General features: G+C 45.7%; 2 protein-coding genes across 8 annotated transcripts in view; both read left to right on the plus strand.

Moving 5' to 3' along the window:
- The window catches only part of RNF216 (ring finger protein 216), a 161,461-nt gene that overhangs the window by 88,495 nt on the left and 51,339 nt on the right, over positions 1 to 21,627 (plus strand). The window lies entirely within an intron of this gene.
- LOC112646040 (NADH dehydrogenase [ubiquinone] 1 beta subcomplex subunit 1) lies at positions 9,894 to 10,201 on the plus strand. Its single transcript, XM_035717573.2, has one exon. It carries the CDS (start codon positions 9,951 to 9,953, stop codon positions 10,122 to 10,124), a length of 174 nt encoding a protein of 57 aa, XP_035573466.1. The 5' UTR covers positions 9,894 to 9,950; the 3' UTR covers positions 10,125 to 10,201.

The raw sequence follows: 21,627 nt of genomic DNA on the forward strand, positions 1-21,627 counted from the left end.
TTTAGCTGAACCCTTCCTCCCCCTGACCTTCAGTCGTCTGGAATGAACCAGTCAGTAGCTCCTGCTTCCATTTGTAGCTTTTGGATATGTGAGTGTCTGGTATTATATACAGTCCTCACCCTATTTCATTTACTGTCTGCTTTTTATAGTTTTTTACTCTCTTCTCTCAGTGTAAAATAATTGAAAGAATAACCATTGCTGGAAAGGCCTTTCAATTTTACACAGTTCTGTGCTTATGACAGAATGAGGCCTGGTGTCCTCACTGGCCAGAGGTAGGAATCCAGGACCTGAAGCAGGAATGTCTTCTGTTAAGAATACTCTCGTGGGGGTGGGCAGCCCGGGTGGCTCAGCGGTTTAGCGCTGCCTTCCGTCCAGGGCCTGATCCTGGAGACCCAGGATCAAGTCCCACGTCGGGCTCCCTGCATGGAGCCTGTTTCTCCCTCTACCTGTGTTTCTGACTCTCTCTCTCTCTCTCTCTCTGTCTCTCATTAATAAATAAAATCTTTTATAAAAAAAATATAAATAAATAATTAAATAAATAAATAAATAAATAGAATACTCTCATGGGACGCCTGGGTGGCTCAGCAGTTGAGCACCTGCTTCAGCTCAGGACATGATCCCAGGATCCAAGATTGAGTCCCATATTGGGCTCCTTGCATGGAGACTTCTCTCTCTGCCTATATCTCTGCCCCTCTCTCTGTGTGTCTCTCATGAATAAATAAATAAAATCTTTAAAAAAAGAAGAATAGTGACTGTTCTTTCGTGTTTGCACGAATTGCAAAGATTCGTGCAATTTCGATGGTAAAGTTCCATCTTACTCATTTGAACTGCACTGTTCCTTCCACATGTTAGACGTTTGTCAGGGGCCATACCTGTATTCGTGCAGAAGTGAGATTGATGGAGCAGAAACTTTTGATGCCCAAATCTGTGTTGTATGTTTTCTCAATTAGGGAACAGAATCAATACAGAGAAAACAGAGACTTTGCTGATTGGACATACTGATTCTTCTGGTCTTTATTTGCTTTCCAGTCACCTCTCTAGTTTCATTTTCAAAAGCCACTACCTTCCATCAAACATAAGTAAACTCATCAGAACAGCTGCTTTTTTCCTGCTAGAAAACAGAAAAGAGAAAAAGAAAACAGAAGAAACAACAGGATGATAGGATGCTAATTATGGAATGACAGTAAGAATTCTGGGCATAGGGAATCCCTGGATGGCTCAGCGGTTTGGTGCCTGCCTTCAGCCCAGGGTTTGATCCTGGAGTCCCAGGATTGAGTCCCACGTCAGGCTCCCTCTGCCTGTGTTTCTGCCTCTCTTTCTCTCTTTGTCTTTCATGAGTGAATAAAATCTTTAATAAAAAGAAAAAATTCTGGGCATAACGTATGTAATCTAGGCAAGTTCTTCAATCTCTTAGTAACTTGGTTTCCTCATCTGTAGGATGGGCATGATAATACCTGCCTGTCTCACTGGGTTGTCTGAGGATTGAAGAAAGGGATGTTTGTAAGACTTAGGCTGCACCTTTAATCTTCAGAAATTGGATGTCTTCCCTCCAAGATACACAATAGGTTAGGGTGACCACAGTATCTTCAGGGGTTATCGAAGAGAAGATTATCCCTGCAAGATGACACAAATCAATGTGTTTTTAACAAGAAAATAAAATAGAAGAGAGGATCCCAGGATAACAGAAGCAAAGAAGTTTTCCAAGACCTGTGCGGGGGCTGCCACCTCAAGACCCGAAGGAGTTGAGGACCAGGGAGAGTTAAAACTAAGTGAGGGTTATCAGTCAGCAAATGATGTGGAGCTTGAGAACAGTGAAGATGTTTCTCAAGGCTCGTTTTTCTAAAGCTTAGGATGGCCAGAGATTGTAGCTACATTTTTTCTGCCCTGTTTTTACAACATGCACTTGACTGAATTTTTTACATAGTTTTCTACAAGATCAGTACTTAGAACACATTATAATGCTATGAATGTAAAGAATTCACATTTTGAAAGTGTTTTGCTTTTGTTCAAGCCTTCTTAACATACATATTTAATTACAAGGCATGAGGATTAATGGGGCTTTGAATATTTAAAGTTCTTTTCCCAAGATTAATTTGATTTAATTACCCCTGAGCTCAGCATTTGCAGCCTTTTGACTTGCTGTTTGGATGCCTCTGTGAGAGGAGAGGGGCTCAGACATGCTTCCCTGCCTGCCAAGCCCCACCCTATTCATTTTCAGCTTATCACTTTGTCTTTTTGGTTTGGAAAAGAAAGGGAAAGGTAGTAGAAGTTACCTCTATAAGTTCATCATATAACTAACTTGCTGTATTCTTTTTTTTTTTTTTTAATTTTTTTTTTTTTTTTATTTATTTATGATAGTCACAGAGAGAGAGAGAGAGGCAGAGACACAGGCAGAGGGAGAAGCAGGCTCCATGCACCGGGAGCCCGACGTGGGATTCGATCCCGGGTCTCCAGGATGGTGCCCCGGGCCAAAGGCAGGCGCCAAACCGCTGCGCCACCCAGGGATCCCTAACTTGCTGTATTCTTAAAGTAACGGTGTTTAGTATGCATCCCTTAGCATCCAAGACAATAAAATAACAGAATAATTTTTACAGCCCTGTTCTTCCAGAGATTTAAAAATCCTCTGTTGTACCCTGGGTCCTTCAACCCTGCTGGCCTGTGTGAAGAGGAGGACCAGGCACAGGCCCCAAAAGAGTTCAGTCCCCAGACAGGGGTCTAAAATTGATCGTGATTATCCATCTTGTTGTAAAGGCAGAGGAGGTCCGAGAGCATGTGAGGCAAAGAGAAGGAGGTGTCTTTGTTCAAGGTGATTGAGTTCTTTCCACCTCAGACTGCCACTGCCAGCAGAGCCACCCTTGTGTCTTGTGTCTACATCTGTGGCAGATGACAATTGCAGGGAGCTCCTCTGGTTCTTAAGGCCAGTGACTGAAGGCTGCTCTCCTTCTGCTGTGGTCTGGCTCCCCATAAGAGGCAGAGTGTGGAATGAGCAACCAGTGACAAAGGTGGCACGGTTGAGGAGGGGGATACGCAGGTTTAGCCAGCAGAAGCTGGCCACTCAACAGCACCAGGGGTACCTGGACAGGCGGACAAGGTGTTGAATGATGTCCCTTCCCTGCACAGCCTGAGCCTGGGGTGGGGGAGCAACTACAGACCACCCCAGCAGGAATTCACATTTCCTTATTGATATAGGAGAGGACCCTATAAAAGCAAAGCTTCTGTGCCTTGAGCAGATATCCTTTGGGAGCCCATTGGAATAGCTGTTAAGATTATCAGTAGAGGTGGCCCTGTTCACCTCTGCTCAACAACCAGGGCAGGGGTGCTCGGGCCTTGAGCAGAACTGTGAACACTACTACACAAGTCCTTGGGGTGATCTTCATTGCCACTAACATAAGCCAGGCTTGCTTTCCAGAAACTGCAGGAGTGGTGGCTGGTGCTTCCTTGAGCAGGTCTGGAATAACAAAAACTGGCAGTAGTTTGAAAATCAGGATGGTTTCCTTTGTTTTTGTTTTTTAATGCATAGGCTCAGTGTAGAAAGCCCAGCTAGTGGAACCCCATGTTCAGCCATCACAAATCAGTGCCAGATCCTGGCCAGGTTGAATGCTTTTCTGCCTTCTTTTTTTTTTTTTTTTAATTTTTATTTATTTATGATAGTCACATAGAGAGAGGCAGAGAGACACAGGCAGAGGGAGAAGCAGGCTCCATGCACCGGGAGCCTGATGTGGGATTCGATCCCGGGTCTCCAGGATCGCGCCCTGGGCCAAAGGCAGGCGCCAAACCGCTGCGCCACCCAGGGATCCCGCTTTTCTGCCTTCTTGTTCTTCACACGTCACCATCTGCTTTTGTCTAGTCCTTAACCCAGTCACGGCCATCCTCAACAATTATAACTCGTCATATCATAATGTTACTATTTTTCCTTAAACAGAAGCTGCCGTGCCCTTTCCCTATCCCTTCAGAATGAAGCTAGAGAATCCTCTTGTCTGTGTGATCATGGCAGAGTAACTAGGCTATAAGATCTGCTCATCTCATTGTGAGATTTTTGTGGACTTTGTCCCAAAACTTTGAGCAACTGCCAGCACCCCATATCCCCCAACAATTGTACAATTCATTGATTAACTGCTGCTGTGCTAAGCTCTTTAAAAACTATTCCCAGGGGGCACCTGGCTGGCTCAGTCCGGAAAGCATCTACTTTTGGCTCAGATCATGATCTTAGGGTCCTAAAATCAAGCCCCACATCAGGCTCTTTGCTTAGCAGGGAGACTGCTTCTCTCTCTCTCTCTCTCTCTCTCTCTCTTTCTCAAATAAATAAATAAAATCTTTAAAAAAAAAAACAAAAACTATTTCCGGGCTTCAGAGTAACCCTGAAAGAAATGTCATTACCCCCATTTTACCAGATGGGGACACTCGGGCTTGTGGGGTGACCCAATCAAGTGGGGGCCGCTGGCACGTGTGGTGGAAGGAGTCACCTAAGGCAGAATAAAGGAGATAGAAGTTCATTGAACTCACTGCAAGGGAGAAGAGGGGAAGCTATCTGCCAGGAGGCAGTGGCAGAGAGGAGCTATCATTAAGAATTAAGTGGGGAATAAGGAGGTATGGGAACATATGGAATTTCCCTTTTCTGGCACCTCTGCCTGGTTACAAGTAGTGCATTGGTCAGCTAGGTAGGGCCTATGGCTACTTCAAGGCGGGTTGCCTATTGGGTCTGTTTGTACTTGGCCTGCTGGTCACTGTGGGTCCTTGTGCCTTACTCATGTTCCCGTTGCTCAAGCCTGTTGCCCAGAAGTGGCCTCTGCCTGGCTCAGAGGTTAAGTCACACCCATAGAGGGCAGAGCCAGCATATCTTTTCAGAAGGTTCTAGTGACATAGTTAAGATAATGAAGCCTGCGGGGGGCACCTGGGTGGCTCTGTCAGTTAAGCAGCTGAATCCTAATTTCAGCTCAGGTCTGCTCTTAGGTCCCATAAGATCCAGCCCCACCGGACATGCCAGCAGCCCCCACTTGATTGGGTCACCCCACAAGCCCGAGTGTCCCCATCTGGTAAAATGGGGGTAATGACATTTCTTTCAGGGTTACTGAAACAACCACTCAGCATGGAGTCTGCTTACAACTCAATCTCTCTTCCTCTGTCCCTTCCCTGTGTGCATACATACAAGCATTCTCTCTTTCTCTCAAGTAAATCTTTAAGGGGGGAAAAAGATAATGATGCCCATGTTACTTTACAGAGAACAAGGAAATAATGTTGCACCTACCTTGGCGTGGTAAGGAGTGTGGGAGGTGCTAGCCGTCCCTCTTGTCACTATGTGAGAACAGCAGCTCTCTTTTATTGGGCGCACACAGTTTCTCATTTATCTTTACGGGGATGTTGCCAGGTACTTGCTTTCCTCGTTTTTATTGATGAAGAAGCAGAGGGAGCAGGATTTGCTCAGCCTCGCGCATAACCCTCTGGTCCCTGTCCCCGTCTTCCTAACGTGAGGTGCTGTAGCTTTAGCTTGTGGTCTGGCATTTGCTATTTGCCATTTGATTGTAATCATTTTGTAAGTACCATGTCGTACTCAACCTTTTTTTTTTTTTTTTTTTTTTTTTGGTACTAAGCATGACAAATACCTGTGTTCTCTATTTTTATTTTATTTTATTTTTTAGATTTTATTTATTTATTAATGAGAGACACGGGGTGGGGGGGGGAAGAGAGAGGCAGGCAGAGACACAGGCAGAAGGAGAAGCAGGCTTCACGCAGGGAGCCTGACATGGGACTCGATCCCGGGACTCCAGGATCACGCCCTGGGCCGAAGGCAGATGCTTAACCACTGAGCCACCCAGGGATCCCCAATACCTGTGTTCTTAAACAGTTTGTAAACCGGTCAGATGTGCTTTGGTTTACTTATATGTGCCCTGAGTCTAAGGTATAAAGTGTTTTCCACTGTTGCTGCTGCAAATAATTCAGTGCTTGGCTTTGTACATAAAGCCTTTTTTTTTTTTTTTTTTAAGAATTATTCCTTAGGAAAAAAAAAAAAAAAAAAAAAAAAGAATTATTCCTTAGGATGGATCCCAAGAGTAGGACTCCTGGGTCCAAGAGAAATCCATTTTCTCGAGACTTCAAAATTCTTTTCAAAGGGGTTGCATGGGGATCCCTGGGTGGCTCAGCAGTTTGGCTCCTGCCTTCGGCCCAGGGCATGATCCTGGAATCCCAGGATCGAGTCTCTCATCGGGTTCCTTGCATGGAGCCTGCTTCTCGCTCTGCCTATGTCTCTGCCTCTCTCTCTCTCTGTGTCTTCTCATGAATAAATAAATAAAATCTTTAAAAAAAAAAAAAAAGAAGAAGGGTTGCATGTAGTTACCTTCCCTCCAGTATATCCTGCTTATTTTAAAAGGAAGAATGTCACAGTCTGTTCTTCAGCTCAGAGACTGACTGCCCTTCCAGAGGGACACTGACATCTATGAAGGGCTACTTTGTGCAGTAGCTTTTGAGGTATTTCCAAAGGATTTCAAAACAAAATGTTAGAGTCCACCTTTGAGCAAAAGCAAGTGTGGGCCAGCACTGAAGTACCAGATCCACCAACTTTGCAGTTTAGAAAGGCAAACCACCCACGCATTTGTCCTGGCAGCATAGCATCTACCATGATTGTCCTCTGAGTGGACAGGTGTGCTTGCTGGTAAGTGAGGGCATCTCTTGACTGGCCCTACCAGGAGGACAGCAGTTGCTGGAGTGAAGAAACAGTGAGAGAACAAAAACACATATACCTGTGAAGCTGTGTTGTGAGAATATGTGAACATGTTCCCTCAAAGTTCATGGTGGCTGAGTTTGTCACCTTCGGTCATCTTTGTAACATTCTTGAGAAGATGCTGCATGCGCCCTTGAGGCCACATGTTGGCTCTGAACTTCCTTTTGAGTTTGGTCTTCTCCGTTCCCATTTTGGAAGTTTCCCGTTTGTAGAATCAGGACTGAACTGTGGTCCTTGATTGGACACTGAGATCAGTAAATAATGCACTCAAGCCAGCCAGTGCTGTCTGTGGCACATGGAAGTTGTGGCCAGCTCACCAGATAAAACTGTCCCAAGTTGAGTCACAAGATTCATTGTCAGTGTTTCCCAAGTAACATGGACAGAGAAAGGTTCATGATATGGTCAGTTGATAGACTAAGGAAGGAGGAGGACACTTGTCCTTGGTGCTGAGGGTCCTGCCTGACCCTTGAGGCTTTGAGAAAAAACCCTTGAAATAAACTAGAATGTGCACTGGAACAAAGCTAGTGGTTTTTCTCCCAGAAGCCTAGAGGCTATTGGAGACACAATAGCAGGTCCTGGAGAAATAATAAGGACCAAAATCTAAGCTCCTTCTCTGGTCAGCCAGAAATAGTGGTGGTTTCTGGACACAGGAGTGGAGGGATCTAAGGTGGAGCTGGAAGACTAGCTATTGAGTGGTAATGTTCTTTAGTGGTAAGGGGGAGACTAAGAACAGCTTTGTGAGGGAGGCAAGGGGATCCTAATTCGTGTTTTAGAAATGTGTAGCCAGGTGGAGATGCAAGCCCGCTGCTTAGGGGACTTCAGGGCCTGGGCCCATTGGGGCCAGGGAGGGGCTGACTGATTTTGCCTTGGAGAGTTAGATATCATGGAAAAGTGACTCCAAGACCAGACCTGGAAGGCTGCTGTAGGGCTAGGGCAGAGAAGTAGGAGAGGCTCCCAGAAAGGATGCAACATATTGAAAGTGTTTCCGAGGGTAGGTGGTGGCTAGGAGGGGGACACTCCTTGTGGGAAGTCCATCCAGGGTGGGAAACAGGAGCGACATGATCACATTCAGTGTCTCAGAGGGATATTCTGGCAGCAGTTTGAAGGAAGGACTGGAGGTGAGAAGAGGTTGGAGGCAGGGAGTTGAGGACGGCTCACAGCCTGAAGACAGACTGTGCACCTTATGCAGCCACGCTGCCGCCCTCATCATGAGACCATCTGTCACCAGCAGAAAGGCAGACATGGGCAGGCTGGCCTTGTGGAGCTGGTGGGGAACGGCTGCTGGCTTTATCAGAGTGTGATGGGGGCTGGCTCTGGATCCTGTGTGATGCTCTAGATGTTCCTGGGTAGGTTCTTTTTTTTTTTTTTTTTTTTTTTAAGTAGGCTCCCCTGCCCAGTATGAAGCCCAGTGCAGGGCTTGAACTTATGACCCTGAGATCAAGAGTCGGACACTAAATGGACTGAGCCACCCAGGGGCCCCCCTGGGTCAGTTCTAAAGGCACTACTGTAGCTATTACTGTAAGACCAGGTGTTTTAAATGCACACACAGAAATACACTCCTTTTCTCACTGCTTCACTTTGCTTTGCTTGCTTGCTTTTTCAGTTGCATCCTGCAGCAGCACATTCCACTGGCAGATTCCATGGCGGGGATATTCTTTTAAAAAAATTATTTATTCATGAGAGACACAGGCAGAGACGTAGACTGAGGGAGAAGCAGGCTCCTCACAGGGAGCCCAATGTGGGGCTCAATCCCCGACCCGAGATCATGCCCTGAGCCAAAGGCAGACGCCCAACCACTGAGCCACCCAGGCTCCCAGGAATGTTCTTTCACTTGCTTGATGTCAGTGGATTGATTTTGTGATCCATTGCCACAGCACCTGGAGCTCAGGCCTTATCAAATAGCTGTTCATGTGGCAGAGATGTCAACCCTTAGAAGTACCAGGCAAGGAAGACTGCTGAGTGCCTCTCGGTCAGCTTTCTCCCCATCAGAAGGCCTTGCCCAACTTCCCTGGGCATGCCATTCTGGGCCTTAGATATTGGCCCAGAGTCCCTAGGCGGTGGCAGAACAGGCTGTCAGCTTGGGGTACTGTTGGTGGGCCTAGCTGGAGCAGCTCTTGCCTGTGTGGAGACCCCAGCCCCATCTCCATAGCTGTGTGGCCTCCCACCACCTGCCTCCTCCTGTGCCACAGTCTCATCTGGCAGAATGGGGAGGAGAACAGCACCCTTGAGGAGGTAAGAAAGTGCTTAGTCCATAAGCATTCAGCCAGTGCTGGTCGTTGTCACTCATCCCGCTCCCTGTATAAGCTCCTCTTCATAGATTGGCAGCTTTACTCAATGGTCTTCTTAATATTCTAGAGTCACAGTTCCCATACATTTCCTTGTTGCTCTGCTCAGGGCCATTTCCAATCCCTATGTGGGCCAAGTTATCAGAAAGCAACTGATAAACCACCTGTGCCACCCATGTCTCCAGGTGCTCACACTCCACGGCAACATCTGGCCTCCTCAGCTATCTCTGCAGACCTGCTTCCCAGTCCTTTATGTCTCTCAGTGCTCTCTCAGCTCTCAGTTCCCTTCAGCTTTTTAAGTTAGAGAAGCCATCTTTCACTTGGTCAGCAGGTGTCCAGAAATATGCTCTGTCACCTTCTGTATGAGGGGCCTTACTATCCTGATGGCTGGAGACACACCACACCACCCCCACCCCCACCCCCACCCCAGGGCAGAGTGTTCTGCAACTGTGCTAGAAGAGCAGGAGACCCTGTAGCTCAAGCCATGAGCACTTGTGATGACAGTGGTAGCAACACAGAACAGCAGCTAACGTTTATAGTCACTGCTTTGTGCCGCCACGCTGTGCATGCTAAAAATGAGTTATCTTATTCAATCAATAACAGGGCTATGGCTGTTAGATCCCATTTTATAGATTTGGAAACAAGCTGGGAGAGATGAGACACCCGTCCACCTGTGTTCACTATTTAGTAAGTGGCTGAGGCAAAGTGCTCAGATCTTCCCAGAGTTCCTGACCACAGGTTATATGGGGGAGCCCTGTCACACTCATCTGTCTTAATCCCACTAGTCTGTGTGACACGATTAATGGTATGTACTTGGCGAGGCTATGATGCTGATCAGAGGATTATCTCAGGCAGATCATTGGCTGTTTCCTTCCTGAGACTGGTCACAAGCCTTAATATTCTATGGATCCGGTGGGGTCATTGGAGCTACCCAGGCTGCAGCACTTAAGATGAACGTAATTCAGATTGTTCGTGACCACTGGGTACATATACTTGTGCCTATGGGGTTTGTCCTTGGATGTTATCTAGACAGAAAGAATGATGAAAAGCTAACTGCCTTCCGGAATAAGAGTTTGTTGTTTAGAAGGGAATTGAGACCCAATGAAGAAGTCACCTGGAAGTAAAGGCTGTGACTAAATTACAGAATGTTCACATTTTAAAAGTTAGGAGAGAAATAAAAGCACGTTCATTATTTTAAAAATATATATATATTCTGTGGATCCTGTTCATGAGATCTGGATAAAGTATTTACATGGCAGGAGCTGGAATGATATAAAGATGTGTTGTGTTTCTCTGCATGTGGATATTTTAAATGAAAGTCTTGTTGATGGCGGCAAGATAGGTAGTAGGTTTCTCAGGGTGATTTTGTTAGTAAGGAACTAACAGTTACAGCGGACAGCCAGCAGAGGGCCCCAGAGCCTCACAAAAAGCCTAGATTCTGGCTGTGGCTGGATGCTCGCCAGTTCCCAAGCCAGCGCCCTTTGGCTCAGTAGGGAAGCATTCAGGCAAGCCTGCACTGGAGTGCTCATCTCTGAACTGGGAGGAAACCCCAGTACCTCCAGGATCAAGATAGGAATAAAGCAGAAGGTAGAAATTATAGTTAATTATAGAAGAACAGTTGTAGAATCGAGTGACCTGATAGTCATGTTTGGTTTTGCTTTGAGGGTGGGGCATGAATGAGATTGTGTGCCATTGTATGTAGGTAAAGGAGTAACCAACCTATGCAGGAACCAGAAAGGAAGCAGGAAACCATCCAGGTCCATCCCATTCTAATAGTCCTCTTCCCTGATTTTTACTGAGTTCTGATTCAGTAATGTAATAGCCTCCACATGTGTGATCCTCCCCCTGGGCAGATTCTTTCCTGGAATGTTCTGAGCAGCTGTCCCAGGACTGTGGACAGTAAATGTTAGTGAGGTAATGACAGACACACCCAGAATGGGATTAGCTGTTTGGCTCTTAACCCTCAATATTAGCAATTGAATGGCCAGATTCCAGACTGGTTCTTAGTAATTTCTTTCCATTTCAGAGGATACTGACTATAGATGCTTAGAACAATGCCTTTATAAGGGGTTGTTACTATTATCTACTAAACACTATATATGGACCTTTAAATCATGCTATACATCTTATTTTTCTTTTATTTTATTTAGATTTTATTTTCCTTAATGGTAGAAAGCTTGGGGAAATAGCATGAAAGCCAAAAGAATGATTCTGTCATTAGCAATCACATCCTACAATGGATACAACTTTTTTAATGCACACCTTTAGTGAGCATTTGGAGGCATTGACATACATACAGCAAGTAGAGCTCATAGTGTTCAGAGGCAAAGGAAAATGAGCAGTTGCTCCTTGACTGATATAGTAGAAATGCATGCTCAGCAGTCTCGAAGTAATATGTGCTTGCTCTGAAATGAACAGCCTGGCAGTTCAGAAATAATACAAAGTAAAATCCTTTTTGGTTTTCCACACTGTATAAGCTCTGTTAGAGTGCCCTTAAAATGTTGGGTTGGGAAGGCTGCACACATTAGATTCTCTAGTGGTATTTTACTTAATTTGGGCCTCTAGTTAGGTTTCTTAGAAAAGTCATTTAACACGGTTTCATTTGGTTTGTTTTTTAAGAAGCAATAACCCGGGATCCCTGGGTGGTGCAGCGGTTTGGCGCCTGCCTTTGGCCCAGGGCGCAATCCTGGAGACCCGGGATCGAATCCCACATCGGGCTCCCGGTGCATGGAGCCTGCTTCTCCCTCTGCCTGTGTCTCTGCGCCTCTCTCTCTCTCTGTGACTATCATAAATAAAAAAAACAAAAATTAAAAAAAAAAAAAAAAAGCAATAACCCCTGCCCACTGGAAATAGGGACCTTGGTGAGATTGTCTTAGAGTCATTGGTCCTGTGGGAGCAGCCCAGCTGGACCCACACCTGGTCCTAGGCCCAAGGTCAGCCTTGAAATCACAGCATGGGACAATGGTGAGAGGGGAAGCACTTGCAGCCTGAGACCTAAGGAAGGCTGGTGGTTTTTCTGCATGTCATGGTTCTCATATTGTCCTGTGTGTTGTGAGTCCTTTATTTTGTTTTCCAGTTGTTAGGCCTAAAGTGCTATTCTTCCATAAAAATAAGGTCTTAGATTGGACCAGGTTTTTCCGGCTCAGGGCTACTCTTTCCAGGTGGGCCTCTCCCTGTCCTGTGCCCTCTCAGGGTGCCCAGGGTGTTTTTTGTGTCCTAGAAGCACCCCTAAAGCTGTGGGAGCTGCACAGCCAGGCACACTGGACAAAAGCAGTGGGTCTGGAGCAGACGGCACCCTTCTATTCCACTGGACACAGCTCCCTGGCTCTGCTGAGCAGTTTCCCCAGCAGTGGTGCTGACAGCACTTGTCTTGTTTTCTGCACCTGCTGTCAACATGTTTACTCACAGCTTTGTTTTGTGTTAAAGTTTACATAAACTTCTAGGCTAAGGGGCTGGGGAAAAGGGAGTTTCCTTAGAGCCAGAACTCAGTAGAGGTGGTGCTGTGAGCTTCAGGATCTGTGGAGCTCTGCCTCTCCCTATCCACCAAGAGACAGCCCAGCGAAGTCACTCCCCAGCAGAGCCTTACATGCAGGCCCACAACTGCCCTGGGGTCTGAGAGGGTGGACATGAAGCATCCTGGGCAGTAACTCGCTCCTAACAGGCACTGAATAAGGGGCACCTCATCTAAGTGGTCTGGAGACATTACTTCTTTCCGTGGTGTTATCTTAAAATAAAAAATTAAGCTTTCAGGGATCCCTGGGTGGCGCAGCAGTTTGGCGCCTGCCTTTGGCCCGGGGCGCGATCCTGGAGACCCGGGATCGAATCCCACATCAGGCTCCCGGTGCATGGAGCCTGCTTCTCCCTCTGCCTGTGTCTCTGCGCCTCTCTCTCTCTCTCTCTCTCTCTCTCTGTGACTATCATAAGTAAATAAAAAGGGATCCCTGGGTGGCGCAGCGGTTTGGCGCCTGCCTTTGGCCCGGGGCGCGATCCTGGAGACCCGGGATCGAATCCCGCGTCGGGCTCCCAGCATGGAGCCTGCTTCTCCCTCTGCCTGTGTCTCTGCCTCTCTGTCTCTCTCTGTGTGACTATCATGAATAAATAAATAAAATCTTTAAAAAAAAAAAATAATAAGTAAATAAAAAATTTAAAAAAAAAAAGGCTTTCAGTTAAACTATGGGAATTCTGCTGTGTTATACTTAAAGCACTAACAACCATTTTTGCATCCATGTTGCTTTAAAGGAGTCCTGGGCCAACAGATTTTTCTAATAGGCTGTAGTTTCTTAGGGTTGTCGGGGTTTTTTCTCTTTAGCCAGATGGAAAAGGTTCTTCAGAACCTTTCATTCTTCCATTCCACCTGGCCCAGAGTCTAATGCTGGACTGAGGCCCTGGCCTCCTGCACTCGGTCCCCAGCTCTCCTCCCTCCCAGCTGCCCTGTACTGCTAAGTCAGCCTTGCTATTCCTTCATGTCGCCTAAGGAGAACCTACGGTGGCTTCTAGAGCTCAGGCTTTTTTTTTTTTTTTTTTTTTAAGATATTATTTATTCATGAGAGACACAGAAAGAGAGGCAGAAACATCAGCAGAGGGAGAAGCAGGGTCCCCGCAGGGAGTCCAATGTGGGACTCGATCCCAGGACCCCAGGATCACGACCTGAGCCAAAGGCAGATGCTCAACCACTGAGCCATCCAGGTGCCCCAGAGCTCAGGCTTCTGACACTTTTTCAAGTCTGGCCCTTTCCTCCTATTTTTCACAAACCAGACCAATCCCCTGCCCGACTGCATGTGTTCCCAGAGGTACCTCTCCCTGAACCACACTCCCCCATTCTCTTTACCACTTGTCCTGTGCCTCCACAAAGCCCTCTCCAGCCTGTATAGCCCTGTTGATACTTTCCACCCCATTTACCGTATGGAGGCAGGTAGGCAGGCAGAGGCACAGTTTGACACTTTGGGGCTCCATAGAAGAATCCTAGGAACCACTGAGTACTTAACCCACTTCCCTCACTTGGGTAGTGCTAATATTTGATGTAGCACTGCCCTGCCCACAGGTGGGGCTTAGTATTAAAGGGAGTCCACATCTGTTTCAGCAACAGGTTTTTTAGTAAATTGGTCTTAAGGGGTCCAGATGGAGTGGAGGGAATGGCCATACTACACATGTGTGCTTGTCCCACCCTGAGTGGGCAGAGAGACTAATAGAGACCAGCCCATGCCTCTTATTAAGACAAAACAGACCCATAAATTGCAGCTCCTTAGGTTAAGGCCCAGGGAATCTCAGTACTTCTCAGATTTTCTGACCAAGAGATACCCAAAGGTCAAACGGTGGAATCTAGAGAGGTAAACTCAAGCAAAGACTGTGCTCCACGTGTTTCAAGGGGGGGCCTTGGCTTCTCACCTCCTGTTTCAGACCCCTACCCTCCCCTCTCCCTCTGACTCCTTTCACTCCCACTTTCCCACCTCTGTCACCAGGCTCTGTCTCACATCTATCCTCCCTGCTGTGCTGCTCACCTGAATTACCACAGCAGCTTCCTAACCATTCTTCCACTTAATTCGCCTCCCTCCAGTTCCATCCTCTAGACCTGCACTGGAGTGATCTTCCTAAAAAAGACTTGATTGACAATATTGCCCTCCATTAAAGCCCTCTAGTGGCTCCCCATGGCTCTCGGGAGGCCCCTTCGGAGGCCTTACACTGGCTCTGGTCAGCCTCTCCACACTGGTTCCTTCTCTCAGCATCTTGTTCCACTCGCATATGCCTTGAGTTTCCATAAAGCCAGACTGTCTCACATCCTCACGCTTCATTCTTGTTACCCTCTCCTGGATGACTCTTTTCAACTGTCACACTTCAGCTAGATCATCTTCCCAGGCCCTGCCCACCCCTCTCCTGAGCACCTAGAACACCCTGTGACCTCCTTCCGTGTGCCCCACTGCATTAGCCAGTCCCTGAACAGAAGCACTGTGGAATCCATCTCTCTCATCCTAGTACTTAACTCAGGACCTGGCATAAGCATTGAATAAACAAGTGAGTTAATCATGAGGAGCAGGCAGCACTACTCTCCAGTGATGTCTACTCTGTGAGAAGACAGTCGTTTTCAGAGGGTCCTTTTCCAAACAACAGTAGCTAGGAACCCTTGTACTTATCTTTTGGGCAGGGGATGGCAGGGAGAGAGGCAGAGAGGGGAACATGGTCTTGATAGTCAAGGAAAATGACAATGATACCTCCTTAAAAGTGAGCAGGGGACCGGCTGGTGAGTATAGTAGTTCAGTGGATGAATGTTTCCTTGGCACCCCAACCGTATTCAATCCTATGCCTCACCCATAAAGTGCAAACCAAGAAGTTGTAAAGTAGACACACACACACACACACACACACCCATGAGATCCAGCTCCTAGCCATGCTTGTTTCATCCTCACTGACATTATAAGCTAGTTTTTAGTTAGCTACCAATATATAAAATCAGGTTTTGTGTAAAATTCCAGGTCTCTGGCTTCTCTTAAATTTAAAACTTTGGGCAAACTGAATCTCACTTTTACTTGACAACTCCCTTCTTGAATCTTACAATCTCCTGGAAGTTAGGGACAGAGTCTTATTCATGGTTTTTCTACTTCCTAACACAGTGTCTGGCTTGCTTGGTAAATATTGGTTGACAGAGATGTAATTAATCACACCTAAATATTGTAACTATTTGTTGTTGGTACCAGCAGGAAAATAAAGTAAGATGAATGCAAATTTAATTCAGTACGTATTTTGTGAATTCTGGAGACCATTCTTTATTCCCAGAAAAACATACTCAATCTCCTACCTGTCAAAGTTAGTAGCATAAACTGTCTCTTCACATTGCAAGCACTCCACACTTGTTGGGGGTAATTATTCGAAGGCTGGTTGCTAGGGTCACCTGGGTGGCTCAGCCGTTGGGTGTCTGCCTTTGGCTCAGAGTGTAATCCCAGAGTTCCGGGATAGGGTCCCACATCAGGCTCCCTGCATGGTGCCTGCTTCTTGCTTTGCCTGTGTCTCTGCCTCTCTCTGTGTGTCTCTCATGAATAAATAAATAAATCTTTTTAAAAAAAGAAGAAGAAGGCTGGTTGCTTTGCTCCTTTCTACTAAGTTAGCAAACATAACTCTCCAACTTGATCATTTTGTAGTGTGAGAGTGTTTGACATTAAGTGAAGACAAAAGTAACTGATAAAGGGATCCCTGGCTGGCTTAGTCAATAGAGCATCCAACTCTTTATCTCATACTTCTGTGAGTTTAAGCCCCACATTGGGTATAGAGATTACTTGTTTAAATTTTTTAATTAATTAACAGATATAACTACAAGATTAATGTTCCCCCAGGGATCCCTGGGTGGCGCAGCGGTTTAGCGCCTGCCTTTGGCCCAGGGCGCGATCCTGGGGACCCGGGATCGAGTCCCACATCGGGCTCCCGGTGCATGGAGCCTGCTTCTCTCTCTGCCTGTGTCTCTGCCCCTCTCTCTCTCACTGTGTGACTATCATAAATAAATAAAATTTTGAAAAAAAAAAAAAGATTAATGTTCCCCCAAAGAAAACATATTTAGAGGCAGCTACTTCCAGGAAGCCATGTATTCACCTGGATTAGAAATAAATTGGTGACATTCTTGGTTTTCTGGGACTTAATCATTGTCACTACAGTCTGTATTTTCTATCTGTCTCCCCAAGAATCATGACTTAGAGTCTTCAACATGTATGAAGAAGATAGGAGGGCAGCATGAAGGGATCACGACTGCTCTGGAGGCACCACCACCTAGTGTTTGATTAACATTGGAGGCTACTTATTATTTTTTTTAGGACTGCAATAGCTAAATGCCACAGGCTGGGTGACTTAAACAACAGAAACTTATTTTTTCACATTTCACAATTTATTTTTTTTATTTATTTAATTTTTATTTTTATTTATTTATTTATTTTTTTTTTTTTTGGAGTCTATAAGTCCAAGATCAGGGTATCAGCAAGTTTGATTTCTTCTAAGACCTTTTTCCTTGGCTTACAGGTGCCGCCTTCTCCCTGTGTCCTTGTATGGCCTATACATTGTGAACATGTATCTCTGATGTCTGTCTACATGTCCACATCTCCTCTTCCTCTAAGGAACACCAGTCATATTTTCTCTTTAGCCAGATGGAAAAGGTTCAATGGAGAAAGATTAGGGTCTACCCTTAGTGTCTTTTGTCAACTTAATTGCCTCTTTAAAAACCCTATTTCCAAATAGATTCATATTTTAAGGTACTGGGCCAGGACTTAAGAATCTGAACTCAGGAGGGGAGCTACAATTCATTCCATAACAGTCACAAATAAATGATGTGGGGTTTTTTGGTTTTTTGTTTTTTTGTTTTACTGAGTCAGATAGTTGGGAGAGCAATATAAGGCAGGACCAGTTAAGATTGGGCTTACGGTCAAGCCAAAGACAAATCAATTAGAGTTATTAGCAGATGTATCCCTTGTGTATTTCCAGATCCAGCATTCATCCAGGCACATGGAGCAGTTGCTTTTGAGCCGGAGTAGAGCAGAGCTTGGGGACCATGGCAAAAGGCTAATAGCTTCTAGTAAAGTTTTATCCTATTGTCCATCTGTTGTTATTTTGAGCATTTGCTGTAAGGAAAGAATTAAGAATGAAAACAGATACTAGCAGTGCCAGAGCAGTCTACACTCTGGCAGCCTTCTGCAGGGCCAGGTGCTCATGGGAATCACTAAGTCTTCTAGGGAAGGGGACGTGGATGGGGTGCAACTGGGACAGCTCCCAATGTGGAGACCTTCAGCTTCACCTTCCTGGGCTGGTTTCTTGCCCTCTAGGAAAGCTGTAGGTGAGCTGCTCATGTGGCCTCAGCTGCACATTCTCCCTGGGTAGGCCCTGTAACAGGAACTAAGAGCTGGGGCTGTGGATGAGGCTTGTAGACAGCTTGGAAAAGATGGGAGGGAAGTCACATTTGCAACTCACTCACAATACTTTATTTGCCCGTCTGCTTCCAGAGGTCACCTTTAGGTTTTTGAATTTGAAGAAACTAATGAAAAAGTAGGAGTGGGGATTAAGCATGCTTTGGGGTCAGAGTGGTAGGGACACACTATTGATGCATTTCTCCCTCATCAAACTTTTCTGACAGTGTTTGAGATAGTTGCATCCTAAGGTTTGTTTTAAAGCCACTTTAGGGATCCCTGGGTTGCTCAGCAGTTTACTGCCTGCCTTCAGTCCAGGGCGTGATCCTGGAGTCCCAGGATCGAGTCCCACATCGGGCTCCCTACATGGAGCCTGCTTCTCCCTCTACCTGTGTCTCTGCCTCTCTCTCTCTCTTGCTCTCTCGCTTTCTTGCTCTCTTGCGCACGCGCTCGCTCTCTCTCTCTCGCTCGCTGTGTCTCTCATGAATAAATAAATAAAATATTTTTTTAAAAAGCCACTCTAACTAACAGGACCAAAAACGTACACCCAAGAATAAGCAAACAGACCAATAAAAGATGGTTTGTCTTCATCAGACAGTGAGCTCAGCATTCTCCCTTGGGCCTAAATATCTCCTCTTGGCAGCTGCCCCAGCATGACCTGGCATCAGGCAAGGCTACTTCTCCACATAACTGGATCCTCCTTGCCACCGGCAAGCAGCTACAGTGCTCAGGCTAGTGTGTGCTCAGTGCACACAATGTATCTACAGTCCTAAAGCTTTGTCAGCATCATTTATGAGCATGCTTTCCAAACTGCATTGTCTGCCATCTCATTTTCAGTGGTGTTTGCTAAATTTTGATGCTAAATTTAGGCTTTGATTTATGAACATCAACAGTTACAGACTTCACTGCCAAGCCCTTCCTGTCACCTCACTCTCTGATGCCTTTTTGGTGTCTTACTGTTGAATCTGTTGATCATCTTCCACTTGAAACAAGATGGAGTGATGATTTCAGGGACATTGAGTAAAAGAATAGGCAATGAATATAGTCCGCTTCCCTATAATTGCCAATAGAAAAACAATCTTCTGAAGAACCCAATTTTTTTTTTTTTCTGAAAGAGGCATCAAAAGGATGAACAAAAACAAGACCTGTGTAAAAAGAGGTCAGAGCTTCTTAAAGTTCACTGCATATCAGAATCACTGGCATTTGTGTCAGAATGCAATTCTGATTGATAGGTCTAGAGTGGAGCCTGCCATTCTGCATTTCTTTTTGTTTTGTTTTGTTTTGTTTTGTTTTGTTTTGTTTTGTTTTGTTTTGTTTATGATACTCACAGAGAGAGAGAGAGAGAGAGGCAGAGACATAGGCAGAGGGAGAAGCAGGCTCCATGCACCGGGAGCCTGACGTGGGATTCGATCCCGGGTCTCCAGGATCGCGCCCTGGGCTAAAGGCAGGCGCCAAACTGCTGCGCCACCCTGGGATCCCCCATTCTGCATTTCTAACAAGCTCCCAGGTACGGACAGTGCTGCTCATCCTTTGAGGAGCAAGGGACTAGGTAAATGTCCCCTAAGGGAACCATTTGTAGCCACCTGCCTATGTTAAACGTTCTCCAATGTTCTTTATAGTATTTGGTCTCTCAGAACTAAAAATCACTAATTAAACAAATGGCTCATATTCTGAAGGAGAAGACTAGTTTTCAACTGGAGAAAGAGTCATGTGGGCATCTGAGTAGGAGTGTAAGAACAATAGTGTCTGGAGACCTTGGATAGGTGATATACTAACCAGTGTTGTGTCCATAATAAAAATTTGTGAGAGACAGTTGTACCATAACTGGAGTTGTCAAAATTCGTGAATTGGAAGAATAAAAGGAAGAATGGATTGGAGGAATAGTGGCACACACCCATGCTGTTTATCATGAAGTGTTTCTCTGTTGAGACCCATGTTCGTGCCCCTGTTGTTATGTCTTCCAGGCTGGGACTCTCCCCTGTGCACTGCTTATCATGCCACAATGTCAAGCTGACATTTTTTCCCCTCCCTTCTCTGACCCACATACTCCACTCATATCTCCTGCACCCAAGAGAGACTTTACTTTTTGTCATACTTTTATAGTAGTGAGAGGTAATGACTGAAAGAAAGCCCACCTTTGCTGTTTACTCTAAAGAGGGTTTTTTTGATTTGTGTGCGTGTGTGCTTTTTTATGGGGCGGGGGTGGTGGTGTTGGGGTGTTTTGTTTTTGTTTTTGTTTTTGTTTTTACAAGAAGGTGAAAAACTACCAGCGTGGCAGCAGCTTTTCTCTTTGCAAGCCTGCTATGTAAACAACACTTGTGAAGTGTGCTGTCTCTTGGCTTCCAACTAAGGACAAGTCCAGGCCCTTCATTCCAACACCACAGAAAAGGGACTGTCATCAGTAACACATCAGCAAGCTGTGTGTTGGTTTTCTCTTCCTGCTTGACAAGAATTTTTTATTATTATTTATTCATAGAGACAGAGAGAGAGAGTGAGGTAGAGACACAGGCAGAGGGAGAAGCAGGCTCCATGCCGGGAGCCTGACGTGGGACTCGATCTCGGGATTCCAGGATCACGCCTTGGGCCAGAGGCAGGTGTTAAACTGCTGAGCCACCCAGGGATCCCCGCTTGACAAGAATTAAACAGCCCATCATTATACCTCAATTGATACCAGAACAGAATTAATGAATTTTGAAGTGTGCAAAAAGGATCAAAAGTGGATTATCCACCCACCCACCCCTTTTTTTAAGTAGGCTTCACGCCCAGTGTGAAGTCCAGCACAGGGCTTGAACTCACCACCCCGAGATCAAGACCCAAGCTGAGAACAAGAGCCAGACGCTTAACCGACCAAGCTACCCAGGTGCCCCAAACGTGATTACACCCTTAAATTTATTTTACCTTTGTTCTTTCTGGGAATACAGAATTCTGTCTCCTCGTAATGTAAAGAATTTGGGAGAACTAGGAGTTCTTTGGAGGAAAGTCATCCTAAAAACCTTTACAAGTGTGTAGTACCCTTGATTCCTATCCCTTTTCCAGGAGCTGTGTGGCTGAGGGCAGATGAATGCTTTATCAATGGTCTTTGACTCCCTGAGCAGTGAGGAAGGCCCTGAACTCAGAAGAAAAGAGCTTTGTGGACAAATGTAGTCCAGGCAGAGTATCGCCAGGGTCACAGCTGAGGGATTAGGCCCTCTTATGTAGAGCTGTTCCTAATATTTGAAGCATGAAGAGAGGATACAGTTTAATAACATCAAGCACCACTGATGGCTCCCTGTACTCTGCTTCATCTTCAGCGGACACCTAGTAAATATTGTAAGTGGATGGTGAGTCTGCCCTGCAAACCATCTGAGCAAAGAAAAAAAGAAAAAACAGACACATACCCAGATTGCATGACATGCAAGCACAGAAAATGAGCCCCAGGGAATATCAGGTTTATTGCTGTTGTTGTAATCCTTAAAGAGTTGGAAACAGAAATGGCAAAGTAGTCAGAGGTACCTTGGAAAAGTGGAGCCCACTAGTGAAATTAGCATTCAAAGGGACTGCATCATACTCAAGGCCATGTATTTTCTCATTTTATCTTGTCACTCCTCCTGGGAGATCTGAAGAGTAAGTCTTTGAGAAGAGACTGGGAGCCTGTGCCTAGCATAAATAGTAACAAATTGTCTTAATGTCTAAAGCTTGGGCTCTTTCTGCTATGTTGTGTTATCTTCATTTCTTTTGGGAGTTGGAACAGCAGGTGGGAAAGGCCCCTGAGCTT

This window comes from Canis lupus, chromosome 6 (genome assembly GCF_003254725.2).
Source record: "Canis lupus dingo isolate Sandy chromosome 6, ASM325472v2, whole genome shotgun sequence".
Classification (NCBI taxonomy): Eukaryota; Metazoa; Chordata; class Mammalia; order Carnivora; family Canidae; genus Canis; species Canis lupus.

Bases quoted from the DNA above. Each gene is read 5' to 3' on its own strand.
- LOC112646040 (XM_035717573.2), top strand. From the start codon at position 9,951: ATGAACGTAATTCAGATTGTTCGTGACCACTGGGTACATATACTTGTG.